The following is a 14,750-nucleotide window of genomic DNA, read 5'->3' on the forward strand; positions in this document are numbered from 1 at the left end:
ACAAGATCAATTAAGAACCATTTAATGAATGATATATGTAGAATTAAACCATCTCAAACAACAGTTAGAAGTTGTGAAATTACAATGTTCAAATAAAGATAACACTCAATTTTCTTGACTAGAGAATAAACTCTGGAAATAATAGGATCTACCTATGAAAGTTATATCAGAAGATTTGGTTTTAAGGATCATGTATCACCAATGGTAGCAATCCACCATATGTTCCCAATCCCACATCAAGTAAAAAACTACATTGATTGTATGGTTTTGTGGCTTGTCGTGTGTGCGAGTAATGTGTTCCCAATGCTTTGACGATACAGGTTCTTTCGTTTTTTGGATTGTAGATTATATGTGAAAGTTAGACCATTATGCTATTATGTACATAAGAGACTGAATTCATAAAAAAGAGAATTCGATAAACATAATTACAGTGAGACTAAACAAGCTTCAAATTGATTATATAGCCCTATAATAGTAGCGTGTTTGTTCTTGGTGGTGGTTATAAAGCTACAAACTGCTAGATATCTATGATAATACGCATCGACAATAATCAAACACGGGACCCACCGTCTGTTCGTGATGGTCGTTTGTTGATGGTTTGTTGATTAAGAGAGCTTAAGATGGTTTGTTACTTGTTGCTAGCGGAACTATTTTGCAATTGTCGAAGCTTGTCCATGAAACCTACGGTTTCTTAGGCCAAAAATACGGCAACTTTCTTACATTTCTTGATACAAAACCAAATTCGATATATGTTTCTTTTTCTCTTCTAGGATGGTCTCAAGCTGTTTTTTTTGGTATCTAGTTCAGATACCAAGACAACTCCATGTGAGAACAAGAAATGGTTTAAGAGTTTTGTTCTTCTTTGGCCTGAGAAGTTGTGTTACCATATCTGTGTATTTTCAGATTTAATCTTTCATCGTTTCTTGCAAAGTTATTATGTATTAAAACGTCTTTCATTTTAGTTTCATATGGACCCGTTTTGGAAGTTCGTTGTTTACTATTCCAAACGAGTATATAGAGGCTGGGTTTTTGGTCTTTGTAGTTTTCATCTTTCATTAGCAAAGGTATACCACATTGATGCCTAAATGAGGAGTACATTTTTCTGTTTTTTTTTTGGTATTACGTGAATGTTGAAGCGTGGTATCTCCCTAAAAGAGCTTATCTCTCCAATCTCTTTTTTTTTTTATCTCTTATTAGAACACAAACTCTTACTCATTTTTATCTATAATTAGTTAATTAGATAATAAATCAACTTTTCACGAGGTATTCTTTTATTTTGTTTTTGGTAGATGAATTTTCCTAAAGTTATATATTTGGACGAACACTTTTTTGAAAAGTGTTCAACTTTCCAGTTTGTTAGATTCGTTCATTAATTCCAAATCTCTTCCGCCTTCATTCCTTGGTTTCCTGTCCTTATAAATTTTTAGCTATCTTTTTTGCCTTTTTTCAGTCCTATTATTTTATTTTCGGTATACATTTTTTGTGTGGATTCTCCATGTTTTAAAAGTTTCTGGTCTGCCCTGTTTTTGTTTGTGTATACAAAGTTTGGATTACTGCCTCTAGAATATGGTTTAAATGAAGAGGCAGAACATGCAGCGCTTGTGCAGGTATGTCTCGGTATTGTTTGATATTCACCACATGAAATCGGGATGAGCATTACATTGTTATGTCTTTTTTTTTCATGTATATGATACTTTTATGTTTTATGATTTTCAGTCACTAGAACATGGTTTAAATGATGAGGCATATTATGGAAAGCTTGTACAGGTATGTCTCAGTATTGTTTGATATTCACCAAATGAAATCTGGATGAGCATTATATAATATACATGTTATGTCTTATTTTTTCATGTTTTATGCTTTTCAGCCACTAGAACATGGTTTAAATGATGAGGCAGAAAATGCAGTACTTGTGCAGGTATGTCTCGGTATTGTTTGATATTCACCACATGAAATGTGGATGAGCATTACATAATATACTTGTTATGTCTTATTTTTTTCATGTATATGATACTTTTATGTTTCATGCTTTTCAGCTACTAGAACATAGTTTAACTGATGATGCAGAATATGCAGCTTGTGAAAGTATGTTTCAGTATCGTTTGATATTCACCACATAAAATCTGGATTAGCATTACATAATATACTTTTTTTGTCTTATTTTTTTCACATGTATATGATACTTTTATGTTTTATGCTTTTCAGCCACTAGAACATGGTTTAAATGATGAGGCATAATATGCAGGGCTTGTGCAGGTATGTCTTGGTATCGTTTGATATTCACCACATGAAATCTGGATGATACTTTACTTGCATCATTACATACAGTTTACTCTTATATTTTAACAACCATATATCAGTCTGTAACCTAACTTCTTTTTACAGAACTTCATAATTCTCTAGGACTTCCAGAAGTAATGAAAATTGGAACACCTGCTCGATGCACTGGATTTCAACCAATTGCTCATTTTTGTGAAATGCCTCAGCAATGCAGTAGACATACCTTAATGCGTTTCTCATCAAACTGAAGTACCTGTCTATGTGCATTGCTGATTCGATGTCTGAAGAAGAGAAGTTAAGCCATTGCCAAAGCTTCACTGATGGCGAAAAACGAATCATTGTCACCACCACCAACATGCCGGGAATAAAGAGAAAGAGAATTAACATCGTCATAAACTACGATACTCCTCTCTGTGCTAAAAGTTATCACAAACTGGTACAATCATATATATTACATTCGTCTCTTCTACTGACTGGGACGTGGCTGTATTTTAAGATGTGTTTTTTGTTTTGTTTTGTTTAGGTGGACTCTACCAAGTTGGTTATAACATTCGTCTCGTCATCTGCTGACTTTGAAGTCATTAGTGATATTGAAGAAATTTCTGATCTACTTCCACAATTGATGCCAAAATTTACATGAGGTGAGAGGATCATCTTACACGACAACATGGTACATACTTTGGGCTTTTCTTTGTGAAGTACTTTGGAGATCACTTTTGCATTTTTTCTCTTCAAATTCTGTCTGTTACAAACTTACAACTGTAATTACTTGGATGGCAAGAACAAGGGCTTCTTGTTATACATATATGGCCGAGTTTATACTCTGTTTGATACCAGCTGATTCGACCCTTTGGGCTTTTGGGTTTAGAACAAGGGCTTCTTGTATTACATACCTGTTCTATACATATAGACATATAGTCATTTCACCAACCACCAAGAGGTAAAATAATATATACTCTGTTTTTGCTCATGCAAACACAAACACCTCTAAGATTCTATAGACTATAAAATCCTGAATTAATACCTTTTTTAAAACCCTTGTTTTGAATTTGATGAGAGAGCAGGTGATACTGTTTGGGGCGAGGGACGAACACGTATCTTTTTATTTTGTTTTATTTACTTTTTCTTTTAAGGAGATTCTCTTTATTCTTATTTTCACTTGAATAGATGCTAACCAATAATATTGAACCTATTAAAAAATTTTAAAAACTTAAAAAATTATCTATATGTAAATCTTGCAAAGAAAAGGTTTCTAAGTTTTTCTCAAAAAATTTAGACTCTAGCCTATGTTTCTTATATTATAACGTGAGCACGGCTCCGGGTGAGGATGCCATATAATTCTAAATTAGTTATATTAAATGGGTTTTGTGGCTTGTCGCAGTGTTTTCCTATGCTTTGATGATATAGGTTCTTCCGTTTCTTGGATTGTAGACTAGATGTGAAAATAGACCATCATGTACATAAGAGACTGAATTCATAGAAACAAAATTCAACAAACATTTGTCACAGTGAGACGGAAGAAGCCTCAAATTGATTATATTGTCCAATAGTAGCCTGTTTGTTCTTGGTGGTGGTTATAGAGCTACAAACTGCTATAATCAATTAGTCTTTTGTATCTATAGGTCACAATAATAACTAAAAGAAATGTGAAGTTTTAATATGCATTGACAATAGTCAAATTTGGGACAAATTTGATGAAATAGCACTTAGTATATTGGACAAATGATACAACCAATTATAGACTAAAAAGCTAAGAATATTTAACCGGAAACTAAATTCAATGTATCTTCTTGTCATCAATTTTTAGCTACAAGTCTACAACACAACAAAAAAAAAGAAGACAAACCCCACTCTCGCTTACACAAATCACATTCTAATTGGGAAGCAAGGAAGAAGCGACATCATCGTTAACTAGAAGCATAACAAGCAAGACTCTGGACCATAACCTTGTCTTGTAGAGTTGCAAACTTGGACAAGCAAACAAACAAAGAATTAAATTATGCATTGACATTAATAATCAAACTTAAGAAACAGAGAACAAACTCGGGAAATAACAAACCGGATCTCCGATGGATTTAGAAGAGAAAGCAGTATCATATGATCTGGTTTCAAGATCATATGTCATCAGTGCTTTGCGTGATATAAAATCATAAAACAGCAACTTCTTCCTCTTCTTCTTCTTCTTCCCACCATCCAAAAGTGCCAGGGGAGAGAGAGCGCATACAAGTGTTGGGATATCAAACCGCCGAGAAATGAAATCCAAATCTATGGTACACATTTGGTCCCATGTTTTATTGACTGCATCAAATGACCATATCACTTGGTTGGAGTACTTCTTCAGGGATACGCACAAGCGGTTGTGGAGATTGCACATGACGATCTCGTTAACCGGAGCATTGGCAAAGGGAGCTTCAGAGAGGACTTGAAAAGCTTCAGTGTGAAGATCAAAAGAAACAACTTTGGTATCTTTGCAGTCCGTGAACCAATGGAGCGACCCATCTACGTACACGGGATCACAGGGGCAACCAACAACACGATAAGGAGCAGAAGGAGTGACATACCTCCAAGCATTGGTGCTAAAGTCGAAAACTTCGCATTTAGTAGCGTTTTCTTGGGCTATTTTTGAAGAGTTGTAGAGCCAGACGGGCTTGTACGTGCCCGTGAATTTGTCTTTACCAAATGCAAGCTTAGAGGGACTGGGCATAAGCTTGAAGTAATTGAATCCTAAGTCGGGAATGAGTTGTTGTAATTGGCACAGAGGAAGACTCCGATTCCATCTTGTGGTGGGAGTGACCACAAAATTGGGTCTGTATTCGACGTAGGTATGGTACAGACAAATGAGACCGTCACAGCTACTCTGGCAAACAAAGTATTCCGTATTTTCCCTAGGAGTAGGGATCTCGACCGAACATGATGAACCCAACACAAGTGTTCTGAAAGAGTTTACCTCGTCAGGATCTGTGGGCACCATGAGAACGTCTGGATCTCCAGATTGCTGACGATGGATCGATTGCCTTTTTTGAAAGAATGGTGATTCGACCGTTGACTTCCATTGACTCGATACAGCTTTGAATCTCAGCAGAGATTTCACCGGAAGCCTCTCCAGGATGCTCTCTACGACTTCTTGTGGCAGGGATTCTATCCTTAAACAATGTTTTTTCGACATTCTTGTCCTGATGAAGAGATACAAAGGCTCATATGTATACAAATACATAGGAAAAAATTCGTAAGGAAAAGGAAAAAATAACAACACTTTCCTTTTCTCTTTCTTGAATCTAAAATTTCAATCAGATTGGAAATTTCTCTATTTCTTTTTGACTTTTAACTAAAATCCGACGTAATTGGATTAAAGAGAACAGATATGCAAAGGCGGGCTGGATTTTACGTAATGATGAAGGTAAATTTCTGGGAGCAGGACAAGCGGAAAGTAAAGCAGCACAATCTCCTTTAGAGAGCGAAGCTCAAGCTCTTTTAATGACTATGCAAAATTGTTGGTCAAAGGGCTATAAACAAATCATTTTTGAAGGAGATTGCAAGAATTGACAAGTCTCATTAACAAGGAATCGCTTAACTTCGGCAGCCATAATTGGATTCGTGAGATTTGGGAATGGAGTAAGAAGTTTGAGAATGTTGAATTTCTATGGTCGAACAGAGAGAACAACAAAGCTGCAGATTTACTAGGGAAATCTTCACTTCCAGCTCATTGTTCTTATGTTTTCCATTTTTATGTTCCGTCTCCTATTACAAATGTAATACTGATTACTTTAGCTTCTTATAATTAATAAAAGAAGTTAAAAGAAAAACTAAAATCCGACATGTTCAAAAAAAAAAAAAACCGACAAAAACGGGACCCACCATCTGATATGGAATACATTGAAAGAAATAGTTTCTTTTTCAACATCGGTCAAGTTGGTGTTTTTAGTTTGTTAGTAAAATAAACTTTAACCTTCGGGTTTAAGTCATAGATTAAAGAGTCAATTAGCTAGAAATACCAAAAACTAGTCAAAATTAGCTAAATAGGAATGATAAGACATAATGTTATATCTACAGTGGTTGGTCGGTATGCCAATTACCATATAGTCCTCCACTGTTTTTTTATTATTTATAAACATTATTTTTTTACGAGATATTATTCTCTCTCATTCTAGTTAAATTTAAGTTATTTAGTTACATAACTTGTTAACAAATTATATATTTTGTTAGCATGATAAGTTCTTATCTTCTAAAAAAGAAATGTTTATTGTCAAATTACTATTCACTATTTAGAGTGTTATTATCATTTACCCTCCGTTCTTTTATTATGATTTTTTTCCATATGAAGTTTCTCTCTCATCATTTTTATTTTGTTAGCATATAAGTTATACAATTACATAACTTGTTATTATGCTATATACTTTGTTAGTATGGTAAAGATTATGTTATCTTGCTAACAATAAATTTACATTAGTAAAGATTATGTTATCTTGCTAACATTATATTTGTATTCGCTAATAATTTATTTATCATTTCTAATATCTTATTTTTATCCGCTAACAATTTATTTATCATCTCTAACATAATATTTGTATTCGCTAACATGTTATGTTTTGTGAATATATTAATTCTTAACTAGAACTATGTTGTTGACAACTATCTATGTTTTAGAGATTAGACATTAGCAGCTATCCAGATTATTTTGAAGGTCCGATAATAATTTATTTAAAGCGATACAAATAAATTTAACATATTAAGAGCTTATGTATTACACTAAAAAAATAATTAACAATGTTCAACAATCTCTTTCTCAATGTTCATCGAGATCTCCGCCTTCAAAAATCTCTTTCTCAATCTCTGATCCAGAATTTTAGAGAAAAAACATAATTTCTAATTTACATCAGCATATATATAATTTTAGCTAAGATACGAAACTAAAATAACTCTGAATTAGATAAAATCAGCAACTATGATTAGTTCTCCTCTGAAAATCGAAATCAAACCAGAAGAAACCCAGTTAAAAGACAAAGAAAGATAAAGAAACAGAGAATACTCTAATGCAATTTCATCATATTGTTTGTAAAATTCGACTAGAAAGTTAAAAGAAATAGAAATTTACTAGAGCTTGAAGCAGCAACCTTCAAAACTGTAAATTATTTTCAGTGTCATTAAAGAAGAAGAGAACTGTTTTACGGTGACATTGAAGAAAAAGAGAGCTGTTTTTTATAGGAAACAAAAGAGAAAATGAAAGACAAATTAAAAGATGAAAGCAGCAGAAATCGAAAGAGTTAGAGAGATGGTATACAAGGGTAAGTGTGTCATATTAAAATATACACAGTGTCTGAATAGTATCTCTTATACATTTACTTTAGATTAAATCTGGTTGACGGTATAGTTCGCCCTAACGGTTTATTCCGGTTTATGCTCCTCCAAAGGCCAAAGCAAACCCAACTTTACAGATGTATGTCAGAGAGGCAAAAGTTTCTAGAAGATCTGTCACTGCTTACGATATACCGTATACGTTGTTTCCGAATCATTGAAGTTTTCATTTTTCACTCATCGCACGGTCAAATCGAGAATCGCCGACCTGATTCTCGAATCGATCGGAACTTCTCTGATCACCGGCGGTCATCGCCGCGACATAAATGTTCGCTTGACGACACTCTTCTCGCCGCGATCTTTGCCTCTTCCTTTTTTCCTCGCCGGCTTTTACTCAACAACGAGATCTGTTTCCACGGTACGTACGTTTTCTTCTGATCTTTTTTTTTGTCTCTTGGATGTTTCTTTGCTGGATCCGTGGATTTACTTTCATCTGAGCTGTTTCTTATCAAGTTTTTAAGCTATTTTTGGTGAATTGATGCGACTTTATGCTGTTTCTAGGTTCAAGTCTTAGTTTTGGAAAGAAGTATCTTCTTCAATAATTTGCAATTGATGTTTGCTTCCAAGCTATTTAGCTGGCATAGGTCGTAGACTTCCTTGGCAGATTTGAAACTATTACGTTTTAGCATACTGAAGCCTTAGGAAACCACTTCATTTGACCATACCTAGTAGAAATTCCTAGACTAACAGAGGTTTTCAGACCTCAGAATGATGAAATTTTGGTTTTTCTTTTTTTGGTCATAGAGTAAAGGAGCTGCTTCTTGTCATTCTTATAGCTATTCTGGTGAATTGATGCGACCTTGAGCTGTTTTTAGGTCAAAGTCTTAGTTTTGATGTTGCTTTTAAGCTATCTAGCTATCATAGACTCAGAGGTCGTTACTTCCTCTGGAGCTTCGAATCTATCACATATCAGCAATTTAGAATACACAAACCGTTAAAAGTAAGCGGTTTTCATACCTCAGAATGATGATCATATGGTTTTCTTATTTTATAGACTATAGGAGGATGTCGACTCCAGCAAGGAAGAGGTTGATGAGGGATTTCAAGAGGTTGCAGCAAGACCCGCCTGCGGGAATAAGCGGTGCACCGCAAGACAACAATATCATGCTATGGAATGCTGTCATATTCGGGTAAAGGAACTAGTACCTTAGATACTGGCTTTACTTACTCAAACATGCTATTTTCTGAACTTACTTAGACCCTCTTGTTTTGTGGATTTGCAGGCCTGATGACACGCCATGGGATGGAGGTAAGGTTACGTTGCTGTGATTTGGCAAAGATCACGTCTCTTCTTGGGATTATAGTAGCTTTCTTATTAATCTAGCTTGATCCTTCTTTCAGGTACTTTCAAACTCTCGCTGCAGTTCTCTGAAGATTATCCAAATAAACCACCAACAGTTCGTTTTGTGTCACGTATGTTCCACCCAAATAGTAAGTTCTCAGATGCAGCATTCTCTTTTTTCTTCCAGTTAGTTGATGTTTACCCTTTGGCTCAAATTTACCTTCTTCTTCTTCTCTACCTGCTTTGCAGTTTATGCAGATGGGAGTATTTGCTTGGACATTCTACAAAACCAGTGGAGTCCAATATATGATGTTGCTGCTATACTTACCTCCATCCAGGTAATATCGAAATGCCCTACCAACTTCTTTTAATGCGCTTTAAGCTTGAAATTACTCTCTTCTTCTCTAATCTAGTTTTCCCCTTTGTTATCGTAGTCATTGCTCTGTGACCCTAATCCGAATTCTCCTGCAAACTCGGAAGCCGCTCGGATGTACAGCGAAAGCAAGCGTGAGTACAACAGAAGAGTGCGTGATGTTGTCGAGCAAAGCTGGACTGCTGACTAGTAGTAGTTAGTTGTAAGCTTTGTAAACTCTCTCCTCCTCCTACTCTCGACGTCACCATTCACAACAGCTTCCTTGTCTTTTCATTCATGTCTTTTATCTTTCCAAAACTCTCAAGTGATTGGATGCTTTGATGGTTCTATGAAACCTAACATCCTTTAAAACAACTTTGTACCAAACCTTCTGAATTATTCACTTTTGTGTATATATGTAATGTATTACGATTTTCTAGCTAGGTAACCAAAAAACTACTTTGTACTAAAATCATCAAAGTTGTGGTATGAAATATCACCCATCAATTCCCTTTACAATTACACTGTATTTTTTGTCGAGCTAATCTAATGTCTCAACCAAAATGCGAGGCTTCACATGAGATTAGTACTTAAGAGTTCTAGTCGTTATAGTTGTTTTTCAACATAATGTACTCTTATATTTGAGCTGTTACAAATTCAGTACTTTGAGTTCTGAAGAGTCAACTCACTTATATAGCTTTTGCAGCTCTGCCTTTCTTTCTCAAGGATTAAAATCATATTCTTACATGGGTTTTGAATTTGTCATTGAGCTGTTTCTCTCTTTCCATCAGGGATGATGAAGACATATTCCTCTTTACATCTATGTACCACCACCAAGCCCGAGGTTTCCACTGCTTGTCCATCCTTGCTGCACCTGAATTGTGTACTGCAGATTCCATACAACATCCTCTATTGATGGCCGCTTCCTCTGATCTTCACAAAGACAGTTAATTGCAAACTCTACTGTGGTCCTCAGTGACTCATACGCATATGTTCCTCTCACACTCGGATCTGCTAAGCTACGCAACACTGATGGTTCGTCTCTCAAACCATTCTCCAGCTGAAGCTTCAAGCTTCCCAACTCTGAAGATGCAGCAGCCATTACTTTGCCCGTGATGATCTGAAGTAGGATCACTCCAAACTGGTAAACATCTTCCTTCTCTCCATCTTCATTACTAGGGCTTTCTGCTCCAACCTGCAAAATCCCCGAAAAGATGATATATGTGATGAGATTGAATTAGAAATAAGAAGCCAAGTCTTGTTATCTCTGGTTATTTTATACCTTGGATGGTAAAGGAATAGTATAACCACTGAGTTTTACAGTGAGTGTTTCATCAAGCAGAACATTCTCTATCTCCAAATTATTCCCAAAGATTCCTGGTGCAACTCCTGTGTGCAGAAACTGTATCCCTCGAGCGACACCAATCGCTATCGACATTCTCTGAGGCCATTTCAGCACCTCTTTCTTTCTCGAATCTGCCAAAACAATTAGTTTCCCAGCCAAAAGAAAAAAATAATTCTCTTGAAACCAAATCTGTTATCAAGTATTACCAGTGAGGTAGTCCCTCAAAGACCCGTTGGAGATGTATTCTTGGACGATGAAAATGGTGTTTCCAGCATATGGATGATGATCTTGGTAAGTAACAATGCAGTGTCCAAGAACACTGACCAAATGCATATGCCTTAACTTTGATAAAACTTCCATTTGTTGAGCCAAGTTCTGTGTTGAACTCTTCTGTTTCAGCTTAATACACCTCACTGTCACTGGTATGCCTTCTCTAAGACAACCTTTGTACAGCTGTAGTTTTGAAATTAGACATATCCATCAATCAGAGACTCATGTCAAGTTATGCTCATGTTTTGATTGCTTTTTTATCTTACCTGTTCTCCACAGAGACTCCCTGCGTCAAAGTTACTGGTTGCTTCTTCCAGTTCCTCCAAAGAGAAAACTCGGTAGGGTGATAGTCCAATCACTGCAGATCTCATGGTTTGTGGGACGCGTCCTACAATTGAATTACTTGAGCTAGTTAGGTTAATGGTTGGTGGAAACATGATTCAAGATTTCTATGTAATAGCCTTTTTTATTACTTGGATCTGGTACTGTCTTTGATGTAGTGGACCTGGTGTTGGTGCTGCAAACAGAGATTTTGTCGACGTTGTTTGCTTCAAAAGGCTCTTCCTTTGATCTTGATTTTCTCATCCTAACCAAAACCAAGCCAGCCAAAACCGCTGAAACAAGGACCACACCGATGATAATGCCAATCACCAAGCCAAGTTCGATTCCTTTAGCTTCTTCTTTCTCTTCGTGATCCTTAGTGTCAGACTTCACAGCTGCGACCGCTTGCTTTGCTTCGTTCTCGCAGAAAGAAACCGGACGCTGATACTTTGCATAAGGAGAGCCATTTATAGACAAGCAATTGAATGTGAAGAGCACTGTCTGATGCTGGAAATTCTTGGAAGAGAAGCAAGATGGAAGCTTTCCAGTTAGAAGATTCCGGGAAACATCTAAAATCCTAATTTTGGAGCTGCATAGCGATGAGTTTGGAAGTGATCCACTCAACAAGTTTTGTGCCAAACTTAGATTCTGAAGCGCAGGAAGCGAAAACAGGAATCTTGGGACTGACCCAATGAACTTGTTAGAAGAAAGATCCAAGCTTTGAAGCTTATTCAGCTTCTTGATCTGTTCTGGAATCTTGGATCCAAAAGAGTTGTTCTTTAATGAAACAGTGATCAAGTTACTTGCGAGTAAAGGAACGACTTCAGGACCGAGTTTATTACCGCCTAAATTCAGCTCTTGAAGATTCGACAATCCTCTGAGATCAGGAACACTTCCGTTGAAGCGATTGTTTGCTAGAACAAGACTTCTCAGGTTCTTCAACGACGAGATCTCTTTGGGAATTTTCCCAGAGATGAAATTAGAACTGAGGTTCAGAGATTGGAGAGATGAAGATAACCTGACGATCTTTGAAGGGAGAGGGCCAGAGATGCCGAGAGAGACAAGAGATAAGGTCTTTAAGTTTGAGAGTTTTGTAAGAACAGTGAAGAGTGAGTCGCTGGAAAATCTTCCGGGCAGCATAACGGTTCTGTTCCCGGTGACGGTTAATTCGGTTACGTGACCGTTGAAACAGAGGATTTTTAAGGAAGGAGAAGAAGGGAGGTAGCAGAAATTGGTCCAATTGGTCCATGTTCGAAGAACCGGTGGATATTGTAAATGCTTCTGGATTTCTAATAGAGTTCTTGATTCACTTGATGTTAGCTGTGATTCTGAAAGTGATAGCAGAAGAAGAAGGAGAAGGAAAGTGAGGGAAAAGGCATGGCTTTTGGAGGAATTCTTCATTATCTCGGAAAATTTACAGAGTAAGGATAAGTTTTGTGGCTAGAGGAACAGAAGGAAATCTGTCATTGTTTTTGACATTAGTGTGGTTTGATAATAGTAAATGCAGGAGAGGTGCTTTAGTACATAAATTCTTGAGATTATTTATGATGCAAGGCAGATTTTCTCGGGAAATTGAAATAAAGAGATAGAGAGAGAGAGAGAAAGAATTAAACAATATTTTGGGACAGAGAGAAAGAAAACCCAGTTTCAGTGGAGAGAAGTACTGCTGGGAAGGAGACAATAAATACAATTTTTGTTTAATTTTCAAAGTTTTGTTCTTGTTTGATTGTTCATCAGTTGCACATTGACAGACTGTTTTACTGCTTCGAAGGAAGTGATAGTCATGTTTTTTTAGAAAAGAAAACCAGTTAGATCCTTATAATACGTAAAATCCACATGAAATATCTGACTATTGTTTACTTTCGATCCAAAATTTCCATAATTAGATTTCATCTAATTTATTTAATTCAACTTGATATTAACTAGTTTCTCGGTAGTCAGCAAGTAAATATACATATACTGCAATCGTCAGACCTGTCTTTATATATAACATGCATTTATTGGATACATACTAGATGCATATAAATACATATACCCGGATACAAACATGTTTGGCACGAATAAATGTTTGTAGTTGTACTTCTTTAAATCCGTAGATCTCTTCCCCAAGACAATTCTTTCATCTTTACAACTAATGATAAGTTCACTAAGCAGCATAATCAGTTTCCTCCAAACTGGGTTTATTTTATTACTTATAAAAATATCCAAAACCATATGGTGTTAATATATGGAGAAATATTGCGACCAGTTTGTAGTAAATCTTTAAAAGTTAACCAGGGAACGCGGTTTTTTTTTTCCCCAACAGTTGACCACTTAAGAGATCACGTGCTACCTCTGGTCAACGCGCGTAATGATCGACGTTAGATCAGATCACGCCGTTTTGGATCATCCAAAGTCACCATCACGGGGAATCTAACGCCGTTCGTTTCGTTGTATTTAAAAAGTTAAAACAATAAATAGTGTGAATTGCAATATCTTTCCTCAGATTTCACTTTAACCCCCTTATGTTTTATTGAAATCAAAAAGACACCAATGATCATCTATATATAATAAAACCAACAATTAATATGAATTGCGTATTTATTTTTTTCTGGTCATCAATCAGTATCAAACTAATAATACTACCAATGAATTTGGCCATAATGTTTTGTAATCATCTCTACTATTGATTATTCGTCGGTGAGATTAAGAAATATGTGTCGTTTTGTTTTAAAAGTATTGAGATTCTAACTAATCATCCGCTGTTTTCCTTTAGCCTGATGAACTGTCCATTACTTTCTCCTTTGTTCTTAATTCTTTTATTCTTTCTACATTATTATTATTATTATTTATCTTCTTTTTCGTTGTTTTTAAAGTGGCTTGAGTTGCCTATAATAAAAGAAGTTTGGCTATACAAAAGGGAACCATCACCATGTAAAAGAAAAAATCAATAGTTTTTAAGATATCCAAGATTTTACCAAAAGCACTTAAAACATTTTTTTAAAAAAGAAGCTGCTGGTGAAACTCAAAATCAGTTTTTTTTTGGGTCACATCTTCCAAGTTTTCTTGAGAACTTGATAAGTAATCATGATTGGTATTTTATGTTTAACAAAAGAAAAGGAAGGGGACATCAAATACGAGTAAGCACATCACATGCAACTGCCTCTGTAATAAGCGACACAGCCAAAAGTATCAATTAATATCATATACCAAACTCATTTTTGTTTTTTCACTCTGCTCTAGTATTATTTAAAGCCATTTTCAAACCAAGTTACTGAATAATATTAATATTTTTTTCGTTGGGCTTGTGGGGGTTGCAAAGGGATAACTTATAAAACCAGTATAAATCCAGTTCATTTTAGGCCCAAAGATATCCATCTTCAGAGTCCACATAGTTTGATATGTTAACAATCATTCTCCTAAATCATACATTACACATTTACACATTACAAAAGTAATTAGTCTAAATAACTATTTATTTAGCATTTACACAATAACATTTTTCATCGTTTCTATAAATAAAAACATGCAACTTATTATTGTTGTTTTCATAGCCATATAAATTTATT

General features: G+C 35.6%; 4 protein-coding genes across 4 annotated transcripts; 2 read left to right on the forward strand and 2 right to left on the reverse strand.

Annotated features, from left to right (window-relative positions):
- Positions 1 to 201: 201 nt before the first annotated feature.
- On the forward strand, positions 202 to 2,920 carry LOC112084036 (DEAD-box ATP-dependent RNA helicase 56-like). Its single transcript, XM_024152300.1, has 8 exons — positions 202 to 240; positions 1,545 to 1,607; positions 1,717 to 1,767; positions 1,868 to 1,918; positions 2,037 to 2,085; positions 2,246 to 2,256; positions 2,531 to 2,716; positions 2,804 to 2,920. Exons 1-8 carry the CDS (start codon positions 202 to 204, stop codon positions 2,918 to 2,920), a joined length of 567 nt encoding a protein of 188 aa, XP_024008068.1.
- Positions 2,921 to 4,270: 1,350 nt separating this feature from the next.
- Positions 4,271 to 5,477, reverse strand: LOC18993425 (F-box/LRR-repeat/kelch-repeat protein At1g09650). Its single transcript, XM_006416950.2, has one exon. It carries the CDS (start codon positions 5,444 to 5,446, stop codon positions 4,304 to 4,306), a length of 1,143 nt encoding a protein of 380 aa, XP_006417013.1. The 5' UTR covers positions 5,447 to 5,477; the 3' UTR covers positions 4,271 to 4,303.
- Positions 5,478 to 7,708: 2,231 nt separating this feature from the next.
- LOC18993426 (ubiquitin-conjugating enzyme E2 1) lies at positions 7,709 to 9,734 on the forward strand. Its single transcript, XM_006416951.2, has 6 exons — positions 7,709 to 7,990; positions 8,627 to 8,762; positions 8,856 to 8,881; positions 8,974 to 9,063; positions 9,164 to 9,252; positions 9,349 to 9,734. Exons 1-6 carry the CDS (start codon positions 7,717 to 7,719, stop codon positions 9,475 to 9,477), a joined length of 744 nt encoding a protein of 247 aa, XP_006417014.1. The 5' UTR covers positions 7,709 to 7,716; the 3' UTR covers positions 9,478 to 9,734.
- A 156-nt stretch (positions 9,735 to 9,890) lies between these two features.
- LOC18993427 (probable LRR receptor-like serine/threonine-protein kinase At1g14390) lies at positions 9,891 to 12,819 on the reverse strand. Its single transcript, XM_006416952.2, has 5 exons — positions 11,355 to 12,819; positions 11,148 to 11,269; positions 10,818 to 11,064; positions 10,549 to 10,742; positions 9,891 to 10,461 (listed from the first exon to the last, which is right to left on the reverse strand). The coding sequence occupies exons 1-5, from the start codon at positions 12,601 to 12,603 to the stop codon at positions 10,087 to 10,089; spliced, it is 2,187 nt and encodes a 728-aa protein (XP_006417015.1). The 5' UTR covers positions 12,604 to 12,819; the 3' UTR covers positions 9,891 to 10,086.
- Between the last annotated feature and the right edge of the window lie 1,931 nt (positions 12,820 to 14,750).

This window comes from Eutrema salsugineum, unplaced genomic scaffold, assembly GCF_000478725.1.
Source record: "Eutrema salsugineum unplaced genomic scaffold, Eutsalg1_0 scaffold_5, whole genome shotgun sequence".
Taxonomy (NCBI): Eukaryota; Viridiplantae; Streptophyta; class Magnoliopsida; order Brassicales; family Brassicaceae; genus Eutrema; species Eutrema salsugineum.